Consider the following 27838-nt stretch of genomic DNA (forward strand, 5'->3'; position numbering starts at 1 on the left):
AATCTTTCTTAAGAGGGAAAATATTTTAGTTTTGAGGCAAACAGCTGATGCATTCATTAGATCAACCATGAGAAACTCCTGAAATATCCTCATTCCAGTTGTGATTATGTCTGTGCTGCTGAGTGAATTAAAATGACTTTATGCTGTTGTTTTTCCAAATCCTTCAGTAATATGAAAATGTTCCTGCAGTGACTTGCTCATCGTTTCCGAAATGCATTGCAAGATTACTTATATCCATTTTTTGATGAAGTTGTATTTATATTTTAGTCATTTAGCAAATGTTCCAGATGAATTTCAACAACAAAAGATACTGTTCAGGATGCTGCGTGCAGAACCACCCATGTTGACCCTTCATGACTTCTGCTTTGATCAAACTTTTTCAGATGACAAGTCAAGAAGGAAGGTGGTCCCACCTTCAAAATAAAAGTGTATAATTTGCAGTTAAAATTTTATCAAAGAACACCAAATGGTTGATATTCCTGTCAGAATCAACAGCAGGGCTGATAGGTATCAGGGGATCAATGCTTACCTCACCATGTGATGCGATTCTGGGCTGTCAAAACTCACGTCCTGGCCCATGCTGTGTTTTGCAACCAAGATTCATCATCCGAGCAAATTTCAAAACACTCCCTGTCACTTCCACTCATAGTTTCTCGTTTCTACCTCATAACAACAGAGGATGTGCTACCAGTGTTTCAAGACACCTCAGATCCAGAGAAACTATTGTCAATGCAAAAAAAAAAAAAGAAGCAAATTAAAAGCCTGTATTATTTTGTTACCTGAGCTTTCCTAGACTGCTTTAGACCACTTCTCTTGTTTCTTCTGCTGTTACTGTGAGACTAGATTTTTTTTTTTAAAAAACACCACAACTTACCTCCCCTTGATTGCTTCACTTCACTTAATAAATCATCAAATAACAGTTTTATTTTGAAGGAGGGTCTACTTTGTCATTCATTCTGGCTTCATGAAAATTTCAGCTTGACAAAGTGATGGATGGGGAAGAGGTGGGGTTAAAAGAGAACATCTACTTCATTCAAGTGACACTGCACTATGTGCCGAGCAGCCTGCATATCTTGACACCTCCAACTTAGTTGTTTCTAACTGTGTTCATATTGTGCCTATTTCTTTTTTTTTTATTGGATATAAATGACTGATTTCCAAATGGGTAAGACCTGCTTTCTTTCTGTCTTTTGATTGCTGCTCCTCATATTTTAATTTTAATTTTAAATCTCCACAAAGACTTTAAAACATTTGTTGGCACTTTGTTTTCTACTTGTGTAATACATGTTGTTTGACATTTTAAGTTGAGGAGTAAGAGATTGTTTTATGAAATATGATTATATTGTTTTTAATGTATTCCAACTTTTGATGAGTTATCAAACTATCCTGTTATTATTTATCCCTATATAGTGTCCCCAGCTTCTATCTGCTCACAATGTCAGCTTTCTAATTTAGAAACAGCTGTGATATAAGCTGTGAAATTAAGAATTAGCTTCATTCTTTCTGGTGTGACCTGTCAGTGCACTGTCAGAGCAGCTGGTGTTTAGTTATTTAGGTCACTGGTGCACAGTTCTTGGTAGACCCTTATCACCATCTGCAGCTTGTGGTGAAATAATGAACTGGGCACACAGCGCTGAAATAGGGAAGAGACATTCAAACTCATATCACCATTATGCACATCACCGATAATTATATATAAATAGAGGTTTCCATCCATCCATTATTAAAAGTCAAACTATCAAGTAACTTTTGGTCCACAGGCTTTTTTTTTATAGATTTCAACTAAAAGTCTAAATGATGTAAAATGAGGAGTTTGATGATTTATGACATCAGCTTGTTGCACAAGAGAGATGTAAAGGAAGGGTGGGGAAGTGGAAGTCCTGTGGTCACATCATCAACACCAGACAGCTCACAGATCTCTACACAAAGTGTAACCGTTTTGTTAACTTTATTTTTTTGCAAGGTTTGTTTGTCAGTGCAGAAAGAAACTGCAAACTTTTACTTACATGTCGGTGTCTCTAACTTTATGAGCTAAGTGTAACAATCAGTTCTAGCTGTTCTTAAACGTGACATCACCTGCGTGGCTCAGAGATACATGTACATTTATATTACTTCTGTTTTTGTCTCGTGAGAACCTCTGCTGGCTGAAATTCAAAGCAGCTTTCTAACTTTACCCAAAGCTCCTTCCTCACATGCAACAGCCTCAGCTGACTAGCCTATGCTTGTAGAAAGTAGTAGGACAACAGTTATAAGTAAGCAATTTGCAGACAGGGTACTCTGCAGAAAACAACCTAAGGGTATGGTGTTCCTTTGTGCAATAGTTCTTAAGCCAATCACAGAAGTCAAAGTGCTTGTGAGATGCTGTAACAGCAGTGCGTTAAGAGTTGACTGTGGAGCAGTTGTGCGTTCAAATCTGATGCTACTGGAAAGTCAAGCATGGAAACAATAAGTAAACTTGCAGCTTGTGGATGGATGGATGTACGGATGGATGGATGTACGGATGGATGGATGGATGGATGATTTATTGTCATTACTCCAAGCTGCTGTTTCAGGAAACAAGTGCATCAGACCAGGAGTATTCTCTAATATTTTCTAATCATTACAAGCAATGATAACATGACTTTTATAAAATAATATAAAAAGCTAGCATTGCGCATAGCAAAGTATCCAGGAGCATGAGGGTTGGGACCCCCGAGATAAAACTGAATGGTCACCCTTTGACAAAAAGTATACGGGAAAAAAAAATCAGCATTTTTTCTGAGTTTTTTCCTACTTTTTTTGTGAAGTACGAGATACTTTCACCTCTTCAGGTCCCTCAAGCAAGAAATCTAATGAAAATCTAAAATCTAAAAATGGCCTCTGACTATTACTATTACAGTATCAAGTTCAGGGAACTCTGGTTCACTGGGACAATAACACCTGTGATGCAGTGACCATATGGGATTGTTGATATAGAAACCAAGTGCAGGTTGTCACTCAGAACCAAGCATTGGTGGCGGTTGATGGAGATGTTATCTGTTGTGGAGATAACCTAGCAACCTTCTATCAAAACCAATTTACCAGTCATGATGGTGATTTCTTATTATGACTGTGTCACTGTTTCATCATCACATCTGTGCGTCTGTCAGCTTCCCTCTTATTGGGAGTGGGGAGTGACGGTGGTTGACAGACTGGCGACATGGCAGGAGCCTGTTTAGCTGTTAGTCTGAATATAGATCCATGTGTTTGCATGCTCATGTCTAAATGTGTGTTTTTCAAGAAATGCAAAAAACCACAACACCTGTATCACATATTTTCCAGAGAAACCTCTCTTCCCCTGCGCCGCGGTTATCTGTAAATGTACAATACACTGATACCGCATGCAGATTTTTATTCAAATCATTCAAAAGTGGATATCATACTGACTGACATGGACTTGACTCTGTAAACCAAACATTTTCTTTGGTTCACAAAGTGTAATCCTTTCAAAAGGAAAGCCTGCAATGGATGTCAACGGATTTGAAGAAAGTTGTGTGGCTTATTATTAAATGTGAAAAACTGAATCTTTATTGTGAGTGAAACCTGAGTTTCTGAGAATCAGTGTAACGTTTTTTTGTTCTGATTTTTGATCAGTTTCCTCAGATTTTACAGCAGATGAGAAGATGGAGATTGAGAGCATTAAGACGTATAAGGAAGACCTTCTGGATGATATCCAGGTAACACACATTAACGCGAGTATGGTAGTCAGACATCTGCCTTTTCTGTCAGTCTTTTAATTTAAGTGACTTGTCCTGCTTTTAATACTGAGGAAACAAATGTTTTTCTTTCATTCTGCCCTGTCCAGAAGCTGAAGATGCAGATAGACAACGTAATGGCGGAAATACTCAGCTTTGAGGAAAAGTGAGTTTATTCTGGGGAAACCCTGCACCTGTTGAAACACCTACCTTACAAACCAGTGTAGTATTTTTTTTTTTTTTATAGAACTCCTTTTTTTTCTTTTTTTTTTTTTGAACATCCACCAAAATGCTCCTTTGTGATTCATTAAAGCCACATAATTGTGGCTTTTCAACAACTTTCAACTACCACAGTGTTAGCGTCTGCTCCCATGAGTCTTAACCTTGTGGGAGGTGAGGTTGTTGTTTTATGTGAGCAATTTCCCCAAGAATATGGACTTAAAATCCTCAGCATCGTGTTCCAGCTTTTCATTAAAGATGCACTGGCTCAGGTTCCTGGTACAGATGCTAACTTGAAAAGGGGGCTGTCGATTTAAGATTTAAGGTTTATTTTCCTCCAAATTTGTGTGGGTACTATTGATGGTGTAAAATGATTATAATTAGAGTTAAGACCCTTTTTTAATACCAACAACATAACTTGTGTTGTTAAGAGAAGTCTGCCTCTGAATATACACTTTATACCACTTTATTAGGTACACCCAGCCAAAACCAATACAGTCCAAGACAACAGTCCTACAGTAAATGCTCCCTTCCTGAAGGTTATAATGTTCAGTTCTTGTTGAAACTGTTTCAGAGAGGTGCTGATTCAACTGTGTGACCATTCTGGAGGCAGCAGTTTGACTCATACAGACAGATGCTTCTTTAATTTCATCTGCCCCATTTATATCAATGAGGAAATAACACACCTCTCTGTATAATGCAGCACTGTTCAACAGCACCACACACTGCAGCCTCCACAATGATCATACAGTTGAACCAATCAGCATTTAGTACAGCATTAGTTTTAGCTAGATGTACCTAATAAACTGCATCATTTATTTATTTTACAACTCTTCATGAATGCTCATTTGTCTTTCTTCAATGTTACTTTTCCTGCAGCAAGACGATGGAGAAGGACAAACACTCCTCAAAGGGGAAGAAGAAATTCAACATGGACCCCAAAAAGGTGAGCTCAGGAGTGTGTGCACACGTCTGTCATATTATAATATAATATAATATAATAATATTTGGCAAGAAATGACTTCTTGCGATTCTTAAAAAGTTTATCAAGGAGTGCCTCTGATCTTCGACTGAGCAGCTTTAGCGAGCAGCTCTCTTGCATGTCGCTGTGTGGACTTCCTCCCTCTCAACCACACTGGAGCTCCTGTGACTTCGCGAAGTGACACCGTCACAGGCCCATAGCAAAGTTTCAGTGGTTTCAGTGGCAGGTCAAGCTTGTCACTGTGTGAAACGCAAATGCTTGCAACAACGAATACAAAGTTTCAAAAAAAGCATTATCGGTTTGGCTTACTGGAAAAAGAAGTCCACTCTGAGCTGCAGATGGTGTTTAAGAGTACCTGAACTTTAGTTTGGAGGTTAATTAATGTTTTTTTCTTCTGTTTGATGTCTTGCTGATACTAATGCAAGCATGTTAAAGTATGCAAAAGAGGTGTGGTAGAGAGGTGGTGTTGCATTAGTTGTTCCTGCAGTAGGATATATCTTTTCTTTTTTTAAATTTTTTTCAGAGCAAATCTATTTGAATCACCGTTTCCTTTTCCCCTCCAGCCCCCAGCCACCCCCTCCCAGGCAGAGGAGAAAGAGGAAGAGAGATTGGTTTTAAGGAATTGGGATTACAGAAACAGCGAAATCTCTCAGTTTTACCAACCATAGATGAGATCATTATGAAACTTGACACATTTAGTTGCAGCACAGTAGGAAGTGTGTGTCTCGAGCACTATACCATGAACTGGCAAATGCTAAGCAACAGTCTGCTTTGTTTGCATGTTTGCGTGTGCAGGGCATCAATTACTTGGTGGAGAACAAGCTGCTGGATGGAGGCGCTCATTCCATCGCCGAGTTCCTCTACAAAGAGGAGGGACTCAACAAGACGGGAATTGGAGAGTTTCTTGGAGAAAGGTGAGGAAGAGGAGAGAGGAGGGTAGGAAGCAGGAAGAAATACAAGGTAGATAAGAGAGGGGGAAGAGGGGAAGAGGAAAAGCCTAACCCTCTAATCCTATGAGAGGAAAAGAGGATACTCATGTAAGGAAGAATGGGGGGGTGAAGGAAGAAGAAAGGGGAACAGAGGGATTGTAAAGGCAGGTTCCAACAAGGTGAACACTTTCCTCTGGTTTCATGTATCTTCCCCACTCTTTCCCACAGGGAGGAGCTCCACCTCCAGACCCTGAAGGCCTTTGTGGAGCTGCACGAGTTCTCCGACCTCAACCTGGTCCAGGCCCTCAGGTAAGATCTCTTCATTGTCCCTCCTGTCTCATCTACGACTTTCATTTATCAGGAAACACACGTCTAGCTTTTAAAACATTGTCTTGGGTGTTTGTGCACATTTTTATGATATGATATGGTCGCAACTTACTTTTTTTTTCTTTTTTTTTTTTTTTTATGTCTTGTAGATTTTCAGCAAACAAGATTTATCAAAAAGAGATGTAACCAACCATTTTACCACTTTTGTATGACATGATTGCATAATCCAGATGAGAGTCACTTACTACTCAGCATAGATCACCAGCCACAACAGAAATGTCAGCAGCTACATCAGGCATGTTGTGAGCAGTGGGGGGAAAAAAAGTATTTACATCTTCCATGTAGATAAAGAAATACAATATATATCAATACCACACTGTAAAATCGTGTATTACAAGTAGAAGGGCCTGTACGCGAAAAACAAGCACACGTAAACATCGGTTTACTCATCATGGGGAGAACTACTCGGCCTGGGAGAGGAGTTGCTTGATGTTGTTTGCAGGGGTTTTATCAGGTCTGAGATAATGATCCTGTTGATGTCTGCAGGGTTATCTTGGTGGCTACAATAACAGAAATCCTGCATCACAAACCGCGGGTGTGAAGTTTGTTTGAGAAAGGGCCAAACAGACGTTCCAGCTGTAAGAAAAACCTCATTCAAAATCCCACTAATATGCTAATAACTAAAAAAAAAAAAAATCAGTGGCAGTTTTTTGACAAATTATCTAACATCATTGTTTATTCAGTGCTTAGGAAATTTAGCGACCTTCAACGAACACCATTTTCCACAAAGCCCCAGACGCTCCTGGGCTAAATGTCACGGCTCGAAAGAAGAGGCGAGTCTGCGAGCGAGCCGTGGGATCGTGGTTAGTTCAGATATGTCTGTGATGACAGCGTCTGTAGGTTTCATGGACAGTGATGAAAGGATAGCGTAAATACCCGCGCTTGAGGTTTATTCACCCTAGTTTAGTTTTTTTTTTTCTGTGCTCACAACGTAATTGTTGTTTAACTTTGTTAAAATCACAAAGGTTTGAGTTTCTTATAGCAACTGCTGTAGTGGAAAGGGAGAGAAAGTGACCCAGAGGAACACGCTTTATTTATTCAGAAAGACTGATGAAAGAAACGCTACATCAGAGATCGTATTGAAGCTTGTAGAACAGAGGTTAGCCTGGAAATGACGGCTCTCTGTGAAAAGACAATATTGGTTTCATTATGGGAAATGTGGGCTCAAGCTTAACACATACTATTGATTTAAAGCTGCAACATCTCTGCCTCTGCTGCAGCCTCACAGAGCCGATGGTGCAGCTGTTGATTCTTAGCTTTGTTAATCTGTCTCTTGCAAGTCCTCCAACTCTAAGGAAGTGCAATACGAAACAGCTGGAGCACCCCTTTAAGGAAAAGTACATAACTATAAGATAATATAAGAGAGAGTCTTTTATTAGCTGATTATGTTTCACAAAGCAACTACTAACTATATCTGTCAAGTAAATACAGTGAAATAAATAAATACGCAGCAACAAATTCAAATTAAATAAATATTAAATAAAATACATTGTGCCTTCGTATAGTAACTGATGAGTTGCATGACATAACTTTATATGTAATAATAAGTCACTCTAATTATCTAGTATTGAATTGATAACATTTCCTGTGCACTCACTCTCCAGACGTGTGGGGCAGCCACAGTTCACACATCTCAGTAAACATGTATACAGTGTCATACAGGGGTCTTATTTTGTGGCGGTGTGTTTGTGACAGGCAGTTTCTGTGGAGTTTCCGTTTGCCTGGCGAAGCCCAAAAGATCGACCGCATGATGGAGGCCTTCGCCACGCGCTACTGTGACTGCAACACTCATGTCTTCCAGTCGACCGGTGAGCTTCGACAAATGTGCATGTGTCCACCTCCTCTCTGGACTGCGTGTGTGTGAGAAAATGTTTTTGTGTTTGTGTGTGCGTAAGAGTGGATGTGTTTGACTGACTTGAGTTTGTCTTTGTGACTTTCATTTCTTCTTTTGTCAGAGTTTTTCTCTACTACATATTTATATGAACTGCATTATAGAGTTATAAATATTTCACTTCCACCTATTTTTTTGTGTGTGTGTTGCATCTTCCTTTAAAACACCAGACACGTGCTACATCCTGTCTTTTGCCATCATCATGCTGAACACCAGCCTCCACAACCCCAACGTGAAGGACAAGACCACTCTGGAGCGCTTCATCTCCATGAACAGAGGCATCAACAACGGAGAGGATCTACCCAATGATCTGCTCTCGGTGAGAACCTCCAGCCAATCACAGTGTCCAAATAGAGACACCAGGAAGCAGTAATCCAGATGGTAACACAGCTGACATTTCAGCTTCAGGGAGTTGATTGTTCATCTATTTTTGCCTTTGGAGATTTGATTATTAGCCCCCTACATGTGTAACAATACAACCAGATCACGGCACAATGCATCATACATAGTCAACTATATTTTGGGGGTTTTTAAAGTTGGAACTAAGACGATCTGTAGCTGTAAAAATAACAAAACTATAAATACAAATAATGTCCCTTTTAATAACATTTGTAATAACTACCCTGAAGATTTAAAAATTGTCTATAAAGAATGTATATAGAATAAGAACACCATCAACATATATCCATGAAAAGACCCAAACCAACAGTGTATTAGTTCTTTCCCTGTCTGTGGCACTCACCTCCAAGCGTATTTATTCTTCAGCTGTAAATCATTTAAACTTAGTCACAAAAATATAGATTCACTGTTTTTAAAGTATAAAGTAAAGTATAAATAATTCCCCTAAATCAGCTGGGCACTGTGAATTGTAGCAAATGTTACTCAAACAGAAGTAAATAGTAATAAATACTAGTTGGGGACTAATTTCAGCTGCGAATTAATACACATTCAGTGCTCTAGTGAGTATTTATAGCGGCAGGGTGGTGTATGTGGGATTGAGTGAGAGTAGAAAACAGCGCCCATGTTCATCATAATGAATCACCATGTCACTCAGTGCAACAGTGTGGCTCATTGAGGTGTTTTAAAAGTTTTAAAGAAAAATGATGAAGCTCTATGACTCGGATTTCATCCGATTTGTTAACATAAAGAAAAATACTGTATATTACCATCGTTACACTCTTACACCCATATTAGCCATCATGGTTTTATGGTGTAACATATAGTCACTAGTATCAGTTAGGTGGTGAAATAACTAAAAGCCCAGTTTCAAAGATTTTGATGACTCAAATGACTTTAAATCACCAAAGAAAGTGGTAATTTTACTGTGTTATTCAAGTGCAGGTTTTTTGGGTGGAGTTACTGAATGCAGTGTAGGTGGTTTTCATTTAAAGGAGCTATTTGTAAGTTTTCCTATTGCTACATAGCCAGTGTTAGCATTAACAGCTGTTTACTCACCAGTCTAGAGGAAACGTTATGAATTCAGTATCAAACTTCATTCACCAACAGCTGTCTCCAGAGGTGGAAAGAAACACCAATGTTAATTCTTGTCTATATCACATCTTTTCTTCTACTGAAGTTAGCATGCTAACTAGCTTCCCCCGGCCCGTCTTGGCTCTTTCCGATAGCGAGTCACTGTAGCCTCGGGTCAGTCTGAAGACGTAGCGCAGCTCAGAGGGGTATTATAACCTCTTGTGTTATAAAGACAATCACCACCACCTGCTCCCGCCAAGAAACCACATATGGTGGCAGAGAAAACAAATAGCTCCTTGGTGCCAAATATGAAGATTATTATTCAAGAGTTTGGTTTAGAAACCCCCCAAAAAAATGCCAGTTTCACTTCTTACTCTTAACATTTTCCAAGGTCAAGTTTTTAGTTTGACTTTCATAGAGTAAAAGGGAATAAGTTTAAAATCAAACAGAAAATGAGTGTCAAAATTAAACAGTCGCAGAACCACACAGTACTTTCCTTACTTCCGAAAATGATACCACTGTCTCACGATCACCACATCATCTAGAACAGAAACACGCACACACAACCACATCCAGATTTGTTTTCATGCCAGTGTTTCCACCTGTAGGTGACAATGAGCAGTAGGCTGTAGGAGGTGGTAATGTTAAACAGTGTCCCAGACTGTGGGCTGGTGTTGGATTAAAGATACATAAACACACCAAATGTCCCACTCTCCCTGAAAACGGCTGATTCATCGTCTCTCACTCCGAAGTCACACATACACACAGCGGTGTCTCAGTTTGAGTGAATGTAATAACTAATAACATCTTGACATCTTTAAGCATTCACTAAGGCTTTTGTTCACCATGTATGTTCAATAGATGGAACAAGACATTCAATAGATGGAACATTTTTTTATGTTTTCTTTAACTATTCAATTCTTTTCTACTCAGAAACTGTATGAGAGCATTCGCAACGAGCCTTTCAAAATCCCAGAAGATGATGGGAATGATCTGACTCACACCTTCTTCAACCCTGACAGAGAAGGCTGGCTCCTCAAACTTGGTAAAACAACTCTCTAAAATACATTTTTATAGTGAACAATTTGGGCTTTTAAAGAAATGCAAACATCAAAATTCCACAATCTTATTACCTATAACCTATTAAGCTGCAATATCATGAAACCGGGCCCTACAGATGAGAGAGGTTTAAATGTGCTTCTTGTGTGCTGCGTGACATCTACCAAATCTACTAAACAAGGTTGTAAAAACAGGAAGGTACAGAGGAAGCACTAAGAAAATGACCCAATATTGGAGCATACGCTAAGTGTGTGCATGTAAACCACACAGCGTCATGGGTTTATAAACACGGAAGTTCAACGCCTCTCAAATAACCGCTAATATTTGTATGTTGGTCAGCTTGTTGTGCAGTGACACAACTTTTGAATTCTTGTTATAGTCTCCACTGACAACCGATAACACAGCTAATAAGCTACATTTTCTTTGCTGTGTCTGTATCTCAGGAGGCCGAGTGAAGACGTGGAAGAGGCGATGGTTCATCCTGACCGACAGCTGCCTCTACTACTTTGAGTTCACCACTGTAAGGCCGCCACACTGCTCCTTCTTAAGTTATCGAGGCATAAAATACATATGAAAGTCTCTCAAGCCCTGTCCTCACTTTTTTTTATTTTTAAACTTTTCTCACTATTTATCCACCAGTCGGGTGGAGACCGTCCTCGATAGAAAGACAGTACATACAAGTAGTCATTTGTCCAAATGCTTCAAATGAACTCTCGTGGTCTATAATTAAGTTGGTTGCTGCAAAACCTCTTAGAGAGACAGTAACAGTGTGTGGTAGAGCTTACACAGTGCATAACATGAACCACAGAGACGTGGGTTTCTCTTCTCTATCAATGGCACCTTTAGCGAGAAGTTGTAGTTTTGAAAGTCTAACCAGAAATTAACCAAGAGGTGGCTGATCAGAAAAGGCTCACTGGTTGTTTCTAACAACAACAGACATTTTGTTTGTCACAGACAAATTACAAGTTAATGCTTTTAATTATGTTGTATTGTGTTAAATTGTAATTGTAACAAAATGCATTTTTATTTTCAGTAGAGTCACAGATTGTTACATTTCAGATCATAGTTCACTGTCAAGTCGAGTCAGAATTTTATTTATATAACCTAATATCACAAATCACTAATTTGCCTCAAGGGGCTTCACAATCTGTACGCCATTACGAAACCATCTGTCTCTCCCGCTTCCCTTCTTTCCTTGACGCCAAGGATATTGGTTCTCTCAGCTCTTTCTTCTTGCCCTCCTGATACATCACCTGACTCACTCCATCTCTTTTTAATCCGTGTGCAGGATAAAGAGCCCAGAGGCATCATCCCTCTAGAGAACCTCTGTGTGAGAGAAGTGCCGTATCCCCGCAAACCGGTAAGTTCCTGCCAGCTGTGTTTTCTTTCATCACAAACACGTTTGAAGCGCTTATTCAATTAGATTTAATAATATATATATAAAATATAATGATCATTTGATAGATCAATAGAGAGATTTATAAATTGATTATCACATGATTCCGGTGTCGTCTAGTACTGTCTGGAGCTGTACAACCCCAACAGTCGAGGGCAGAAGATCAAAGCGTGTAAAACAGAGACTGACGGACGAGTGGTGGAGGGGAAACATCAGTCCTACACCATCTGTGCCGCCACCGCCGAGGAGAGAGACTCCTGGATCGAGGCCATCAGGTCAGACCACACACACACACACACACACACGCACACAAGCATGCAAACGTCAACACAAATAGCACTATAACATCAACACCAGACACATCAGGAAACATTATGTTATTTTCACTCATGGAAAACACACACATCCACATGCACATTCCCGCAGTCTTGTTTGCCTGTGATCATCATTATTGAGCGGCTTCACTCCCTAAACATTTTTCATATCTATTTTTCATATTTAAGAGTAACTCTCCGCTAGAGAGTTACCAGAGCATGAGAGGATGAGGAAAAGCGTTGCTGCTTTCCTCTGATGGTTGAAAGGTATAAGTCTGGTAAACATATGTCCACTCTCAACATCAGAGCAGGGTGAAGTCAGGTTGTGCAGAGAGCATGTAAGTCACCACTAGTTGGCAGTGTTAACAATGTTGTTTGGAAACATCAGCATTCATTTGGAGTCATGTTTGTGTGAGGCTGATGAATAGAAGTCCAATGCTCACTCTCCTTTTAGCTCTGGTCTGGTCTTTCTAGTACGTGGGCTCTTTAGTTGCTCCACTATGTCCCGGAGCTAACTGTTATTTTCGTCTGTCTGCCGTTTGGCGCTAGACGGGTAGCATACAGTGAGTTTTGCATAGCTTTTTTTTTTGAGAACAGCTGCTTGCTGTCTCTGGAAACAGTGATGATCACTGTAAGAGTCACCAAAAGAGTAAAGTCGCTGTTTTAACCAATGAGCTGAAAGATGCTAAAACGCTCCAAAGAACTGAGGGGAACTACAGAGTTGGGCAACACCTTTAGTAAATGCATTTGATCCATTGTAATATTTAAATATTGATTGCAGTATCATTAAATACCCTAACCCTAACCTAAACGTGATTCTAACCTCAACCTTAAAATCAAATCTTGACCCCTCAAACAGCGCTTTGTGAGGTTGGGCCAAGATGTTGTCACAACAATGGTTTCAAACCAAAATTTGTCCATACAGCCATAGAAAGACATGTACACAGACACACACACACACTTGTCTTGTGTGTCACTACTTGTGAGGACCCTTAATGAGGTAATGCATTCCCTCGCCCCCTAATCTAATTCTAACCTTAACATTAAAACCAAATATTTACCTTCAAACATTCCTTTGAAGTCATAAAGAAATGTCCTTGCAAAGATTTAAGACTGCCATTTGTTCTTTGATAGATAGATAGCTATGCAAGCACACACACACACACACACACACACACACACACACACACTCTCCCATATTGCTGGTTAAGCGTCTTCATCATAGTCTTCTTTACTTCAAACAGAGCAAGTATCACCAAAGATCCGTTCTACGACCTGGTCTCAGTCCGCAAGAAGAAGGTCATAAACCAAGCGCCTCAGGACTGAGCTGTCCCCCTATGGATGCTTACGGTACTGCACCACCGTGGGATTTTGACCCCCTTTCACTTGTATTTACCACTGTGCAACACATCTGTGCGAGGACACTGGAGGCCAGACAGACTGGCACTGAGGGCAGTTGTTTGGGCTAAAAGAGGGACTTCTCTTTCCACTTCTCTTTTTACAGACTGAGCTTAACAGTGTCAAAGGTGGAAAAACATTGACTCGTTTCTGTTGCCCTCCTTCTTCACGTGACAAGCCACAGAGCGTCGGCAAGATGGTGTTAGTGAAATCTCTTCAGCGGTTGTGGATATTTTTATTTTTCTGTTTACATCATTATTAAAGAAGTGGCTGTGTATTTACCACACTTGTTTTTATATCTCCTATACATGAGAGGATTGGTGGCATTTGGTTGATGATTGTCTACTCCACAAGATTTATTTCCATGAAGACAAATCATGCATGTGATCTCTCAGCACTTCCATGAATGCTATAAAAAAATAAATGCAAAAAGCAGTGTCTTTCTCAGCTTCCTAACAGTTCTCACACGGCCCAGACACTTGCAAGTAAAGTAACAGTAAACAGCTTTCTGTTACTGTGCAGTGGGTCATTTTAAGGTTCAGTACAAAAGTAAGGGTCTTTAGTTTTGGTGTCATCTGACCATCTGCTTGTTTATGAGATGCTCCAGTTTGTACAGAAATAATTTCATGCATTTTCTCAAGCATTTTGGTATTTACTCTTTCTGTTCTTTTCTAAATTTGTGATACTTTATAGAGTGACGTAGGATTTACCTTTTAATATAGAAGCCTGCTTTTTTAATGTTTCACTTAATTATAAAGCAGTGCAATAAGTGCAATATGAATTAGGTCTGATTTGTTACGAATGCAATGTGTACGCTGTAAAATCTTAAAGAAATCGTTGAGCTGTTCCTTATATTGTAAGCCATTGTAACTACTGTACACCATATAGTGTGTATCATTGTAAATATTGTATGCATTTTGGTCTCATGAAATAATTATTTAATAAACTGTGACTGTTGACATGTTAGACTGGATGCTGATTTTGGATCAAAGGGCAGATTGACAGCTGTGTTTTCAGCTGAGTGCACTTTGAAACCATTCGACCACACCTCACTTCCTCATATTTACTTCTTTCTGTGTGCCTGCTGTGATAGTATCTGTTTGCATCATTGCATGTGCCTCTTGAAGCACCAACACCACCTTTGCGGTATAATTCAAAATCACATACACAAGTTTAGAAACCAGCTAATTTGAAGTATTTAATCGAACCTACACAGGTTGTGTACCAGCTTCCTCTGGCCTCCTACATCAACCAGCTAGTGCTTTGCATTACGTTATGATTTAAAATTATAAATGTAAATGTTTTAAATGATGGCTTCCTATTTCCAGTGTGGAGCAGGTTCTGTCTGCAGATTTAAGTAAATTAACCTGATTTTAACTTTGACATGTTTTCATCAGCTTGCAAACATCAGCTGGAATTGCAGTGTTGAATTAAAGGCATGATGGTCTATGGCACTGTTATTTTAAACAGTTATGGTTTAGTCATTCGGCATTCCTCACCAAAAAACACATTGTAAACATCCTTAAGGCTCTATGACCATTTTTACCTACTGTATGAAACCCTTTAAATGTTTAAATCCTCATTGTTTACATACACATGCAGCTGTATTCGTGCCTTTTCACAAGTTGTTGTGAGCAAAACTTTATTTAAAAGCTTATGTAGAATCAAAAAATTTAATTATTATTATCATATAACTGCAGATTTATGCTGTATTTCAAAAAGTTATCCTTGGGTTGCATTTTAAACATAGCTTTTGTTTGAGTTTTCCAAGACAACTGCGACTAGCAAACAAACTCTGATCAGAGTTCTGATCCGTACTGCCCGCCATGCACTACATGTTTGTTATGGTCAGATCTGTATTTTCTAGTAGACACATTTTGCGGACATTCTGGCTGTTGATTTTCACTTAATCTTACAGAAAACCTCTCTGATAGAGCAGGAAGAATTTCTGGTTAAACAGACAGATGCAGTGTTTTAGAATGAACATTAAGATGCAAGTAACTCAGGAAACAACATATTTTCGGCCCTGCTGTGTGTGAGTAACACCAGACTATAAATGAGTGCGAGAACGCCTCTTCCTGCTGCAGCTCTGACTTCCTGTTTCAGTGTTGCACCACATCCCACTCAGACACCCTCCCACTTCACGTCCCCACCTCTACCCTCAAACCAACCCTGAGCTCCCATCATGCCTGTGGTTCCACTGTTGAGTTACAAGCTGTCATGAAACACCCGGAGAAGAGACAGCAGAGGGGGGACCAGGGTGTCACCTAGTGGCCAGTTTGCGAATGCACACATCAGGTTTCCATCTTAAAAGTTGGAGTTGCACTGTGGTGTCACCACCAGGTGGAGCTGCAGTCAAAGTGAAGCATCGTGTTTGAATAGAAATACCCTATGACAACATCTTGCTTTTCTCCCATTTCATTTTATTTTTTACTGTATTTTTTAGTTTTTAAAACACATTTTTAAATGCTTTGATCATGTGGTCCTCCTGTTTAAATTCAGTCATCCACTAAACAATCCAAATATTTAAAAATAAAAAATCTTCCTCATACCTTTTAAAGCTTTACTTATCTGAGACCATTTAGTAAGCACAATGAACAAAAGATCCCACAATGTATTAGTGCAACAAAAAAACATTCACAGAAATTCTTGGTAACATTCATTTGCAGAGAAGTGACAACACGGAAAAAGTACACACATAACGGCCCACAACACCACCTAAGGGGTAATACAAGGTGAGATTTACTCACCTTAACTTCTTTTTTTCATGATTTCTCTCTGATGATTCCTCTTTCTTTTTTAAGCAAAGGTAACAATCATCCGAGGTTTGAATATGACCTGCTTTAGGTTGCTCATGATAAGAGTGGTTCTTGCCCATTTTGGATCTTTCAGCAGAGTTAGTTCTTCAGAGGTCAGGTATGGTTCATGGTTACAGATAATTCCTGATCAGGGAAAAATCATTCATCTAAGAATTGGATGTTTGAATTAAAATGTTCGATTTGCAACCTCCGACAACCTCATTTCAATATATTCTCTAAACAGATGAAGAAGATTTGTGCAAACTTATTTCACATTTTGTGCACTAAAATGTACACTATAAACCTATGCACTCAGGGTCCAGCAGGGAAGCAGTTATCCCTAAATCCCTGAAGCCCCAAAAAGAGGCTCAGAGCAAACAAGACTCAAGTGATCACCGGGAAATATCTCATTTAAACCTTTCTGCACTCTCCCAGGGAAATAGATATCCCTTAAGACTTTGAATTTTCATTTTACATTTGGCACTAAACATAAAAACAGAATGCATCACAACCTGATTGATCTTTTCTTTCTGTAAGGCACATACAATATTGCACAAACAAAAGTGTCATTAGTGTTAAGAAAGTTATTTTTGTAATCCATCTCAAGCCTGCGTGACTGCTTTCTGTCGTCAGAGAATGGCAGGTTCACCTCAGGACACATTACATTCTTGTTTTTTTCGACGTCGACTCTTAACACCTGTATGAAAAAGAAAACACATTATGTCAAGACATTATGTCAGGATTGGTATAGGATAATGCCTGTGAACACTAACCCTAACCCAAAAAAATAACTACCGGTAGTTTATTTGCTGTAAAAGTTAGATTAGTTCAGCGGTTTCCAACACTTTGGGCATGTGACCTATTTAAATGAAGAAAAGACTATTTGTGACTCTTTATTATTCTTTTTTTAAATTATTTTTCCTAGATTAGAGTAAAAAAATATATTTTCTGCTTTCCTTACAGTTAAATCATCTCATCATTCCTACCTTTCAACCCTTTACAAAAATTGGGCCCACAGGTTGAGAACCACTGATTAAATCATTTGTCAATCTTTAGACGTATCCACTTTATCCCTAACTTACTCTCATTGTCCTGTGCAGCGACAGTTTGCTCAGACTCTGTCTTCCGGCCCAGTTTAGACGGCTTCTTCGTCTTCCATTTGGATGGAGATTTCACGATCACCTCATAGTTGTCTTCGTTCTCATCGGCCCGGTTGGTTTCTGTGGGTGAAGGACATGTGCTGTCTGCAGGGCTGTTGGATGAAGGCTTACTGGACAATTTCTTCCTGAATAATTTCTGCGTCCATGTGAGCTGCCTCTTCTTGTCCTGCGTGAGTCCATTGGGCCTCTTGAAACTTTCACTCGGGGCTTCTGATGGCACCGGACTCAGCTGGCCCGTCCTCTCACTACTGGCCTGTCGTGGCCTCCCCTCGTGTATCTCCTCGGGAGCCTCAGCCAGGAGTGAGCCCCTCTTAGGTCCTGGCCCCTGCAGAGACCCTGTTGGACGTGGGATGTCCCCAAACACCAGCGAGTATTTGGGGTTGTAGTATTTGTGAGCAGGCACCTGGATTTTGGCTTTCCGAGAATCCCCTAAGCTGACCTGGAAACGGGACGTGGTGGCTGGCAGAGGCGGGCGTTTGGGCCCCGCTTTGGATCGTATTGTAGCGGTCACGTTAGCAGCAGGCGGGCTAACGTGGAACTCCTTGTAGAGGTCCAACTTCTCAGAGATGGCGTACATTTCACGGAAGTCCCGGTCAAAGAAGTCAACCACTTGCCCCGTCATCACGGTGATCATGTTTCGGTCCATACGAGATGTACACCAGGAGAAACTGCGACAGAGACGCCATTTATCAACTTCATTAGATTCTGCGTGTCCTCATTGGTTTATTAGGCTTACAGCAAACATTAAAAATCATTTTATAGAAAATACTTCAAGATTAACAAGATCTACACTAGAACTCATGCACACACGATTACACCTCACCTGTAGGAGCCGAACATGACTTTTTCTCCGTCCACCAGCATGTACTTGTTACAGAGTGAACCAGGCAGTCTGCCGAAGGACAAACCGAATCCGGTTCCCTGCAGCGTCCTGGTTCTGATGTTCTGCAGCCACAGAGGATCACAGTCAGGCCGCAAACAGGAAAACAACACAGCCAGCAATGTTGAGAGGGTGACTTTGTACCAAAGACGCACACAGCCGATACTACACTTTGACTTTAACCCCAAGAACTTCATACAGGTAATGAAACTGTGGGCGATATGCTACAGTATGGCTCCTGGACTATTTCTGAGGCGTTGCTATGAAGGTAATCCATATCATTGTAACAATAAATCACACCTGTCAGAAATGAATCCAGGGTCATTCTCGTGCTTAATGTCTGTGCTGCATTCATCTCCTTACCCGCAGGTGCTGTGAGCCAATCTGCAGCCTGGAGCACATATCCAGGAAGTGTGGCACGCCTTGGTGATCCAACAAGATGTAAATGGGCACGGAGCGTCGCCAGGCCGCGTCCATCAGGTCCTGCAGGATCTGGACGTCTGTGAGCATGTCCATCACTATCGCTATCACCTGCAAGAGAAGACGTATTTTAAAAGGCAACAGCAATTAATAATATATTTAGGTAGTAATGTAGAGGAATGGGTTTGTGTGATCACATAATTTAGGGCAAGTTTTTAAAAAAAGGCTGCTTTCAAAGGCAGAATGCGTCACAGCGGCGTGACTAGGCTGCCCCATTTCGAAGGCTCCTTCAAATGTGTCTTTCTTTTTCTGGGCCCCATTCCTGGGAAGATAAACCGCTGAAAATATTCTACAGGAAGCGGACATTTAAACGGATATTAGATTGTTTCGGTGGTTGTTTTTAAAAGTGTCTAAAACACGTTTTTTTCCTGCTAGCTTTGTGCACAGCAACACATCGCTCAGTACCTCAGTACCTCACACATGCCCACGTCAAACAACCCGAACTATCCCTTTAACTTTAAGCCAGTAATGGGCTTCACTTTCGTGCTTCATGGCTGTGCATTTTCCACAAAACCCTTTTACAAATTTTACAAAAGCTGGATTTACATTTTAAAAATGCGCATTTATGAAATTTCCACTTGCTGCTGGGTCAGTAAATCATGTAGCAGGAAGAAAAACACATTGTAACAAATGAAGAAGCATGGATTTAAGTGCTCTGGTTCTCATCCATGTTACATTTCTATAGCTAAGGAAAAAAAAAAATCTATAAAATGCTTAGAGGCAGAATGTCTTTTTAGACAGCCAACAAAGAAACCAGCAGGTGAAGCTAATCTGTCTAACCGAGGCTCTTTACCACCCAGGGATACACTCACCCTGAGGGCGCTGTACAGCCGCATGAAAGAGTCTTAGCTGCTGGTCTGACAAAACCACAGTATTATCCCTCTGCTGTGTTCCAGTCAGGCTGACAGATCATAGAGACACAGCTCTGTAACAACAACAAAAGGAGACTTGTTGAGGAATTGAGGATTTATATCTGTCTGTGTCTTAAGAAATGTTGCCGTGCAGCTTTCGCTTTCTCCTCTGTCGGACTGCTGGGATTCGTAGTAGCACTTATAGCTTTTTACCAAATAAAAGCCAAACAAGACGACGGTTAATTGGTCTTTTTCTGCATTTAACTGTAACTAGTAAAAAATAACAACTAAATGCTGAAAAAGACCAGAAGGTGCAAGGGGGGAAACGACAGTCTCCTGCTGCTCTGTATATGTTTGATGTAGTTTTATGATCTGTTCTGATACTCGTGCATCATAAAGTGATGAACGTCAGGATCAGGGTCAACCACAGGAAGTTAAAGACCCTGTTGATGGCACCTCGAGGCTGCAGTGTTCATCATACCTGACAATAAAGTGGAGTGAACAACACACTGATCCGATCATTTTGTTATTACAAGTTACTTTATGTTACATTCTCGCCCCCTGCTGTTCATGACGTGCAAATGTTCCTTGACTCATGATGTTTCATCTTCTCTCCTCAGGTGTTGTGTGTTCTGGTCTGATTGAGAGGAAACCCATAGAGAGGGGGCAGCACACCGTCTTCCACCTTCCAGCCGCCGCAGCAGCAGTTAGTGTTGATGCTTTAGAGGTCTGTTTCACTGCTCCTTTTGTTTTTGTGATGGGTTTTCTGTGGCGTTCTTTCTGTGAGGTTTAGTTTTGGTGTTGGTTTAGGTTTGAGGGAAGACACCAGATCCTACGACCCTTTGTGGGTTGTTCTGAGTGGCTTTCCATCCAACCACGGCCCATCACCTTTCTGTTGTTTGTTTTAGATGTTGACTATGGTCCTTTTTTGTTTAGTTTTTTCACTTCAACAAATTGACTATTTTGATTCTGTTGTTTTTTTTAGAGAGCCTTTGTGGGGGTTGAAACACTTACCAGTTCAATACTAATGACAATTTCAATCAACCGATTACAGCCCAGCCTAAAAAAAAAGAAGACATTAAGCATCAAGATCAAAACTGACTGCTTGATTTATCCAGTGTCGTGTCGTGTCGTGTCGTGTCGTGTCGTGTCGTATAAAGGGGTGACTCAGACACAAAGACTAGCACCTCTTTCAGAGGAATGTTTTATCTTATTTCAGTGACCCTGCAACTATTTGACTCACAAATCACCCTCATGCCTGGAGCATTCTACCAAATATATCACCACTGTGCTTGTGATGGTATCCTCTGCACAAGTGTGCGAGCTGTATATCCACATACTCTCCCTCTTTCTACCTAATCACAGGGAGAAAAATATCTAATTGGAAAGTAATGAACTGTTCACTTTCATTCATAAAACTGCGATTACATACATCAGCACTGGTTGTTGGTTCTGTCAGAGGAGACAGTGAAGCTGGTCCACGGCACCTCGTTGGTGACCAAGGTATAGTATGTCATACAGTTTAAGCGTATGTGTTCAAAGGAGGGTGCTAGAGAAAAAGTGACCACTGCTACTAGATCATTATATATATATAAAAAGGGGTTTTATAAATTTGCCCTGCACATTTTGTGCCAAGCTGCTTAATAGATTGGAGTTATCTTGTGTATGTTAAGTTTTTGCCTGTGAGTGTTGCTTTTTCTAAATTGCATGTAGGTGTGATTGTGAGCGTGACTGGTTGTTTATTTGTGTATGTCAGCCCTGAGATAGCCGGGCGACTTGTCCAACATCAGCTGGGAGTGGCTCCAGCGACCCCTCGAGGGTAAGTGCTATAGCTAATGGATGGAGTGGAGCTACAGGAAATGTTTGTCATGGAAAATAGTGTCATGATAAGCTGCCCATTACATTTTAAATGTATCTCATATACAAGTAGTGATATTGTGGCACTACACAAAAGGTGTTGTGATGGGAAAAGTGATATAGCAGCACTTGGTGCCCTTTGGCAAGGCCTTTAACCTCAACTGCTCCAGTGGAGCTGCTGAGTGGACAGATTGTGTTGGTGCTGGCAGCTTCCAGGTGTGTATGTGTGGAACTATGTGGGTGTGATCAGGGCGTTCCTGTTATAGAGAGAGGTTGTCTCTCAGTGAAATTCACCCGAATGAATAAAGCTTAAAAAAAAAAAAGAAAAAAAAAAAGGATTCCTCGAAACCGACAACAAAATGTCTAAATGTAAATTAATGTTAGTCCGGTCCGTTGTAGTCCAGACGTGTAGACCAAAATGTTGGACAGACAGACAGAGGACCAGAAGTGTCATTCTTAGGCCCTGCAGCTTACAAGACGAGGTCCGTGGATCATCGGTGTTAAAGGAACTCAGTCATTCAGGGTCAAAGCCGTAAAGGTATCTTGTTGGGTCTATGAAACGTAGGATGGAGACGTGCAGGTTAAAAAAAGAGAGGTAAAAAGAGAGACAGTTGGTCCTTTCAAACATGTGGAGACATGTTCAGTCCAAGCGGAGGATGAAGGCCTGGGAAGTGTGCATTATTGGACTGTTCCACTGCCCCCTGAAAACCAGAGTCATGGAAAAACCCTCTACTTTAACCTTGCAACAAATGTTGCTCTGTTCCTCTCAGAAAAGGCCTGTTGTTTCCACCCAGTGTCTCATTGAGGAAAAATGCCGAGCAGACGTGCGAGGGTAACGACAGAGATACAAGCTGAGGCATGTGGACAGTAGACTCGGTACTGAGAAGCCTAACAGACTGGATCATCATCATTAAGCAAAGTGAGAAAAAAAAAAACCAAGAAACATACAGCGACAGTAGATGTAATATCTGCGTGCAAAGATGAACATGTTGGCGCCGGGAGAACTGGTTGCTCAGCGTGTGTTACATTAGTGTGTGAGTGTAATTATTTCTGATCAGTTACAACAAAGCTGGTAGGTTTGTAACATTCCACACATGCATAGCAAGCTTAACTACCATGTTACATGTAATCTTTTCTTTATCCGACAACTTTGGGAACCACCCACAAAAGATAGAAAAACTTTTTTTTTTAAAAATAGGTTTATTATGAGGCGTATAGAGAGCTGGAAGCTCTTACTCCTGGCTTACCTAGGAGAATATTAAAAGAGGACGTGAGCTAGTAAAGAAAACACTGACGTGTACCTGCTGTGTGCCCTGCATGATAAGGTAATAAGTGGAAGGTAATGGATGTGTACGCACTGCGGACTGCAAATCACTTCATCAATAAAAGCATAAAAGCATAAAAGCATAAAAGAGGAATCTGTCAAGGGCCAGTTATCTAGTTTAACCACTTGTAGAACTTCTGAGTTGTAACATGAATTTGTTTGCAACCAGGAAGAAAGGAAGGAAAGGAAAGTAAGAACATGAGCATGTAAATGGAAAGAAAGTTAAAAAACAAAACATTAAAGAAAGGAATGCAACAACACAAAAGAAAAGAAAGAAAGTGGGAGGGGGAAAGAAGGACAGAGGAGGAGGAGGAAGAAAAAAAAGAAGGGGAATTTCTCAAGATAATTCTGGGGAATCAATAAAACCAATTAAACAGCTCTGAAGGAGTTATTTGGAAACATGCTCGTGTCGTCCTTCCTGACCCAGTTTTTAAGAGGCATTAAGAGGCAGGGAGGCCGAGCAGGGCCTGACACTGTGAGCAGGCGGAGAGGATGACTCAGCGGAGTCATCTGGCAGTCTCTGAGTAAACATTACGACGGGCAACGTGAAAACACAGACCCACTCCAGGCTCTCAGTCACTGTGTGTGTGGGGGGGGGGTATTAATCACTCGAACATGACTCCATCCCACCTGGACCATACGCGACTGAACATACGACTGCAAAGGGCAGATTGGCTTTGTAGGTGAACAAGTTGGCAGTAAACTGAGGCCCCAGCTAAAGAAGGTAGTGTAATATTACAACATGGTGGTCCTTTAGTTCCCATTAAAAGGAATCTTAATGATGTTATAAACAACAATGTGCCTCCAACTTTGTGGCAGAAATTCTGGGAAGACCCTCTCCTGGTTCAGCGTGACACTGCTCTCCTTAAGGGCTGACACCAGCGATTATTCTCATTATCAGAAGATTTTATTGCGTAATCTATGAATCATTTATCTGCAAATGTTTGAAAAATGCCCATCAGGATTTCCTTAAGACCGAGGTAACGTCATCATATTCCAGCCAACCCCTCAAACCCTCAAGATGTTCAGTTTTATTATCAGAAGATAATTTAAAAAGTGGAGTATTTTGCTTTTGTTTGTGATTAAAGTCGGGCTTTATCATCTGCAAGAATTACAACAATCAATAAGGTTTTAAGTCTTGTTTTAAGAGAATATGTCAAAACTTCTCAAAGCTGAATATTTGCTTTTCATGTTGGACCAAAAAAGTAAATCTCATGTATTTGAGTTCTGGGCCATTGGTCAGACAGAACAATACAATTACATGGTAGTTGTGATAAATAGATTAATAAGATTCATAAAATTAATAAGATTAATCAGTAGTTATATTTGTTAGTTGCAGCCCCATGGTTTTTGAATTATATCTTCAACAGCCATATATGGGCATAATGTTCTGGTGTCCTCATACTTTTGGCCACATAGTGCAGCACTATTACTGCTGACAGAAACTGACTGACCTCCCATGTTCTCTATTGTAGACGTGGAGTTTTGCAGTCCAGATTAAATAATAAATAAACACCGTAAACAACCGTATCATTTTTTCTTTTGTCTTTTTCATTTCTCTTTTTTCCTCATTATATATTTTCTTCTTCCTTCAGGTTCTTTCTTTGGATCCATCCGTCAGATTGTTTCCAGGCAGTGATACATCTCTTTAAACATGTGGTTAAACGTGTGTGTTATTTACTGCCGACGTGAATTACAGCATTCAAGCAGGTAATACAAGCATAACTTCCTGTAGTTATGTTAAGATTGCAGGTGATACAGAAAACGAAACTGTCCTGTCATCCACACACACAGGTGATGTCCCTTGACAACACTGTATTTTTGCTCTGTAACATTTGACCTCACCCCCTTGTCTTGTTATTGTCTCTAATGACTTATTTAGTCAACTGGTGACTTTAAACACATGCTATTCTTTCTGTGAAATGTTGCCTATTCCTCACAGCGCTTCATAAATCTCTATCCTGGGCTCACCTGTGCTATTAAGGTTTTAACTGTATTCATTTTGGTGTAGCCTCATCCTGCCTATTATGACAGACTATTTGGTATTTTGTACAGTTTTCTTATTATTAAAATAATTATAGAGGACATCATGAACTTTATTTTTGAACTGTAATATGAAGATTTCAAAAAGGGGACATAAAAAGTTATATATTAACTGACATAATCTGATAGTGTGAATTTAAGATTACTTTTTCACTATCATGACTGTAAAGGAGAATACTGGCCATGTCTGCCTCGGACTTGCCCTCCTCACCTTGTTGGCCTCCTGTATGAGCCGCCGCACCACCTCTTTGATGTGAGGTCCATTATCTTTAGGCGGATGTGTGTGCACGACCACCCGGGTCACCCCTTTGAACAGACCCCCGCCGGTCCAGCCGATATCCAGCGGCGGCACCTGGGTGTCCGACATCTGGGGCCAGTAGGTGGAATGGACCCCCGAATCATCCGCGTCGGTGCCGGCGGCTCCCTGATCCGACTTGGACTGTGTGGCTTTGCTGCTGCTGCTGCTGCTGCTGTTGCTGTCATTACCCGAGTCATACTGTTTGAAAGTGCTCAACAACACTTTGACTTCTCTGGCCGATAGAAAGTCTTTCATGTTGTCATCTTTGAGTCTTGTTTTGAAGGCACCGTCGCCGTTCTTGAGGAGCTCCTCGATGGCAGCGCGCTGCTCCTCGCTGTAGTAAAACTCCGGTTTAGTCTCCGGGACACTGGCTCCGATGTGGCCGTCTTCCATGCACATAAGCTGGGATTCGGCCATGGCTGTGGCGGCGGTTACCCCTCCTGCAGCTCAGAAACTCTGTGGTCTGTTTGGCAAAACCTCTCAATATGTGTGACACCAGACCCGGACAGATTGAACTAACCTGGGAGAGTTTTCTTACCTGTCCGGGACGGGAATGAGGCGGAAACTCTATGCTGCGTTCATGTGCTATCGGAAAAAAGGACACTAGGCTGTAGGTACGCACAAGACACTGTCTGTTAAATGTGGCCTTGAAAGAATTCCTTACAGTCAGTGAATAAGATCAATTTAGTGCTTTTCGCTCACATTTTTCACATTTAATAACTAAATAACACCTATATCACACATTCTCTTATTCTGCAAAATGTTTGAATTTAACTCTTGCAGTCCATGTACATAACAAATCTTTGTAACATTAGGCAACCTGTCAAATATGAATTTAGAAGAAATGGATCTGGGAGTTAGGATTGCAAATCGGAATTTCCAATTTACAAACAGGACTTGAATGCATCAGTTGTTTGCAAAGGGCTGGTTCTGTTTAAAGGTAGGGCTGTTAGGAGTTTCTCTTCCATCTACCCTGTGCTCATGTTGCATAAACAAACCCAGATAATAAACTGAGCAAAGAACAATTTATATGTAGGTCAAGATAGTCTCGTGCCACATTGAATATATGACAAATCCTAGATTTATATAAACCATAGAATAGAGCCATCATAAGGAGATTTAGGTCATTTTCCTTACAAAAAACAAGCTAGGCCTATTTCACTATCAATGTCACACAATCATGTTCCTTCACAGAAGAAGCCAAATTACTTGTGTAATCATTGTCAGGTGTGATCGTGGTTAAATTGATGGTGATGCAAGAGTCTTAGGACACAGCTGTGTGATTCCTTTGAATGTACAAGGCATCTCCTGCTCATTAAGTGATTGGCAACATCAGGGTTTTGTCACTGAGGTCACACCACCAATTGGCATAAATTCAAAGCCTCTAGAAGTAGTTCTTGAAGCACATGGCTAAGGTGAAGAAGGAGCTAATGAGTGAGCAACGGGTTCGAATAAAGGCCCTTTTTGATGCTGGCTGGAGTTACCGCCGCATAGCCAAGGACTTCGGATGCAGTCCAAGCACTGTAAAGTACACTTTAGACCGCCATGATGCCACCAATTCACACCAGAACCGAAAGGGGAGAGGTAGAAAAAATAAACTTTCAGACAGACATGTGAAGCATCTCAAAATTCTCAGTCTTAAGGACCGAAGAAAGACCTCACGAGAACTGTGTGACGAGATCAACACCACAATGACTAATGGTGCAACAGTGTCTTCAAGAACTGTGCGTCGGAAACTGGGAGAAGAAGGACTTGTTGGCAGAATAGCAGCAAAGACACCATTACTGAAAGAGAAAAATAGAGTGAAACGCCTGAAATGGACAAAAGAACACAAGAAATGGACGAAGGAAGATTGGTATAAAGTGTTGTGGACAGATGAGTCCAAGTTTTAACAGTTTGGCGACAAGCGAAGAGTGTATGTTTGACAGACGGAGGGGGAGAGATATAAAAATGAGTGTCTCTTGCCAACAGTTAAACACAGAGGGGGTAGTATTATGGTGTGGGGTGCCATTTCAGCCTCAGGAACAGGTGACGTACTGAAAATTGATGGCATCATGGATAAGAAAGTATACCACAACATTCTGGTGAGGCACGGAGTACCATCTGGGAGTCGTCTTATTGGGCCTGGATTTATTTTCCAAGAGGACACTGACCCTAAACATTCTTCTAACTATTGCCGGAACTACCTGTGACAGAAGGAATCTGCTGGAACATTGAAAATGATGGACTGGCCCCCTCAAAGTCCAGACCTCACCCCCATTGTGCAAATTTGGAGCGAGTTGGAAAATAAACTGGACAAATCTATTGTACATTCAAAGGAAAGCCTTTGGCTTGAGTTGCAGAAGGCATGGGAGAAAATTAGTGGTGAAGTTCTCAGGAAATATATTGA

The 27838-nt window shown here is 40.7% G+C and overlaps 2 protein-coding genes across 2 annotated transcripts; one reads left to right on the top strand and one right to left on the bottom strand.

Moving 5' to 3' along the window:
- The first annotated feature begins 1049 nt into the window (after positions 1 to 1049).
- On the top strand, positions 1050 to 14717 carry LOC111235863 (cytohesin-4-like). The gene is made up of 13 exons (XM_022764430.1): positions 1050 to 1165; positions 3613 to 3695; positions 3824 to 3879; positions 4812 to 4878; positions 5710 to 5828; positions 6072 to 6152; positions 7926 to 8038; positions 8292 to 8440; positions 10525 to 10636; positions 11094 to 11170; positions 11939 to 12010; positions 12167 to 12321; positions 13605 to 14717. Exons 1-13 carry the CDS (start codon positions 1147 to 1149, stop codon positions 13684 to 13686), a joined length of 1185 nt encoding a protein of 394 aa, XP_022620151.1. The 5' UTR covers positions 1050 to 1146; the 3' UTR covers positions 13687 to 14717.
- A 1495-nt stretch (positions 14718 to 16212) lies between these two features.
- On the bottom strand, positions 16213 to 25940 carry LOC111235894 (protein FAM83F-like). The gene is made up of 5 exons (XM_022764469.1): positions 25363 to 25940; positions 18960 to 19127; positions 18540 to 18661; positions 17639 to 18384; positions 16213 to 17253 (listed from the first exon to the last, which is right to left on the bottom strand). Exons 1-5 carry the CDS (start codon positions 25864 to 25866, stop codon positions 17207 to 17209), a joined length of 1587 nt encoding a protein of 528 aa, XP_022620190.1. The 5' UTR covers positions 25867 to 25940; the 3' UTR covers positions 16213 to 17206.
- Between the last annotated feature and the right edge of the window lie 1898 nt (positions 25941 to 27838).

Source organism: Seriola dumerili, unplaced genomic scaffold (genome assembly GCF_002260705.1).
Source record: "Seriola dumerili isolate Sdu_G_001 unplaced genomic scaffold, Sdu_1.0 BDQW01000538.1, whole genome shotgun sequence".
NCBI lineage: Eukaryota > Metazoa > Chordata > Actinopteri > Carangiformes > Carangidae > Seriola > Seriola dumerili.

What these genes read in the sequence shown, in the direction of transcription:
- LOC111235863 (XM_022764430.1), top strand. An exon ending in AACCTGGTCCAGGCCCTCAG is followed by an intron (nt 6,153 to 7,925) that starts GTAAGATCTCTT and finishes TGTTTGTGACAG; the next exon opens with GCAGTTTCTGTGGAGTTTCC. An exon ending in TGCCGTATCCCCGCAAACCG is followed by an intron (nt 12,011 to 12,166) that starts GTAAGTTCCTGC and finishes GGTGTCGTCTAG; the next exon opens with TACTGTCTGGAGCTGTACAA.
- LOC111235894 (XM_022764469.1), bottom strand. Translation starts at nt 25,866, where the DNA reads ATGGCCGAATCCCAGCTTATGTGCATGGAAGACGGCCACATCGGAGCC. An exon ending in TCATACAGGAGGCCAACAAG is followed by an intron (nt 19,128 to 25,362) that starts GTGAGGAGGGCA and finishes CTTCTCTTGCAG; the next exon opens with GTGATAGCGATAGTGATGGA. An exon ending in GTCATGTTCGGCTCCTACAG is followed by an intron (nt 18,385 to 18,539) that starts GTGAGGTGTAAT and finishes TCTCTGTCGCAG; the next exon opens with TTTCTCCTGGTGTACATCTC.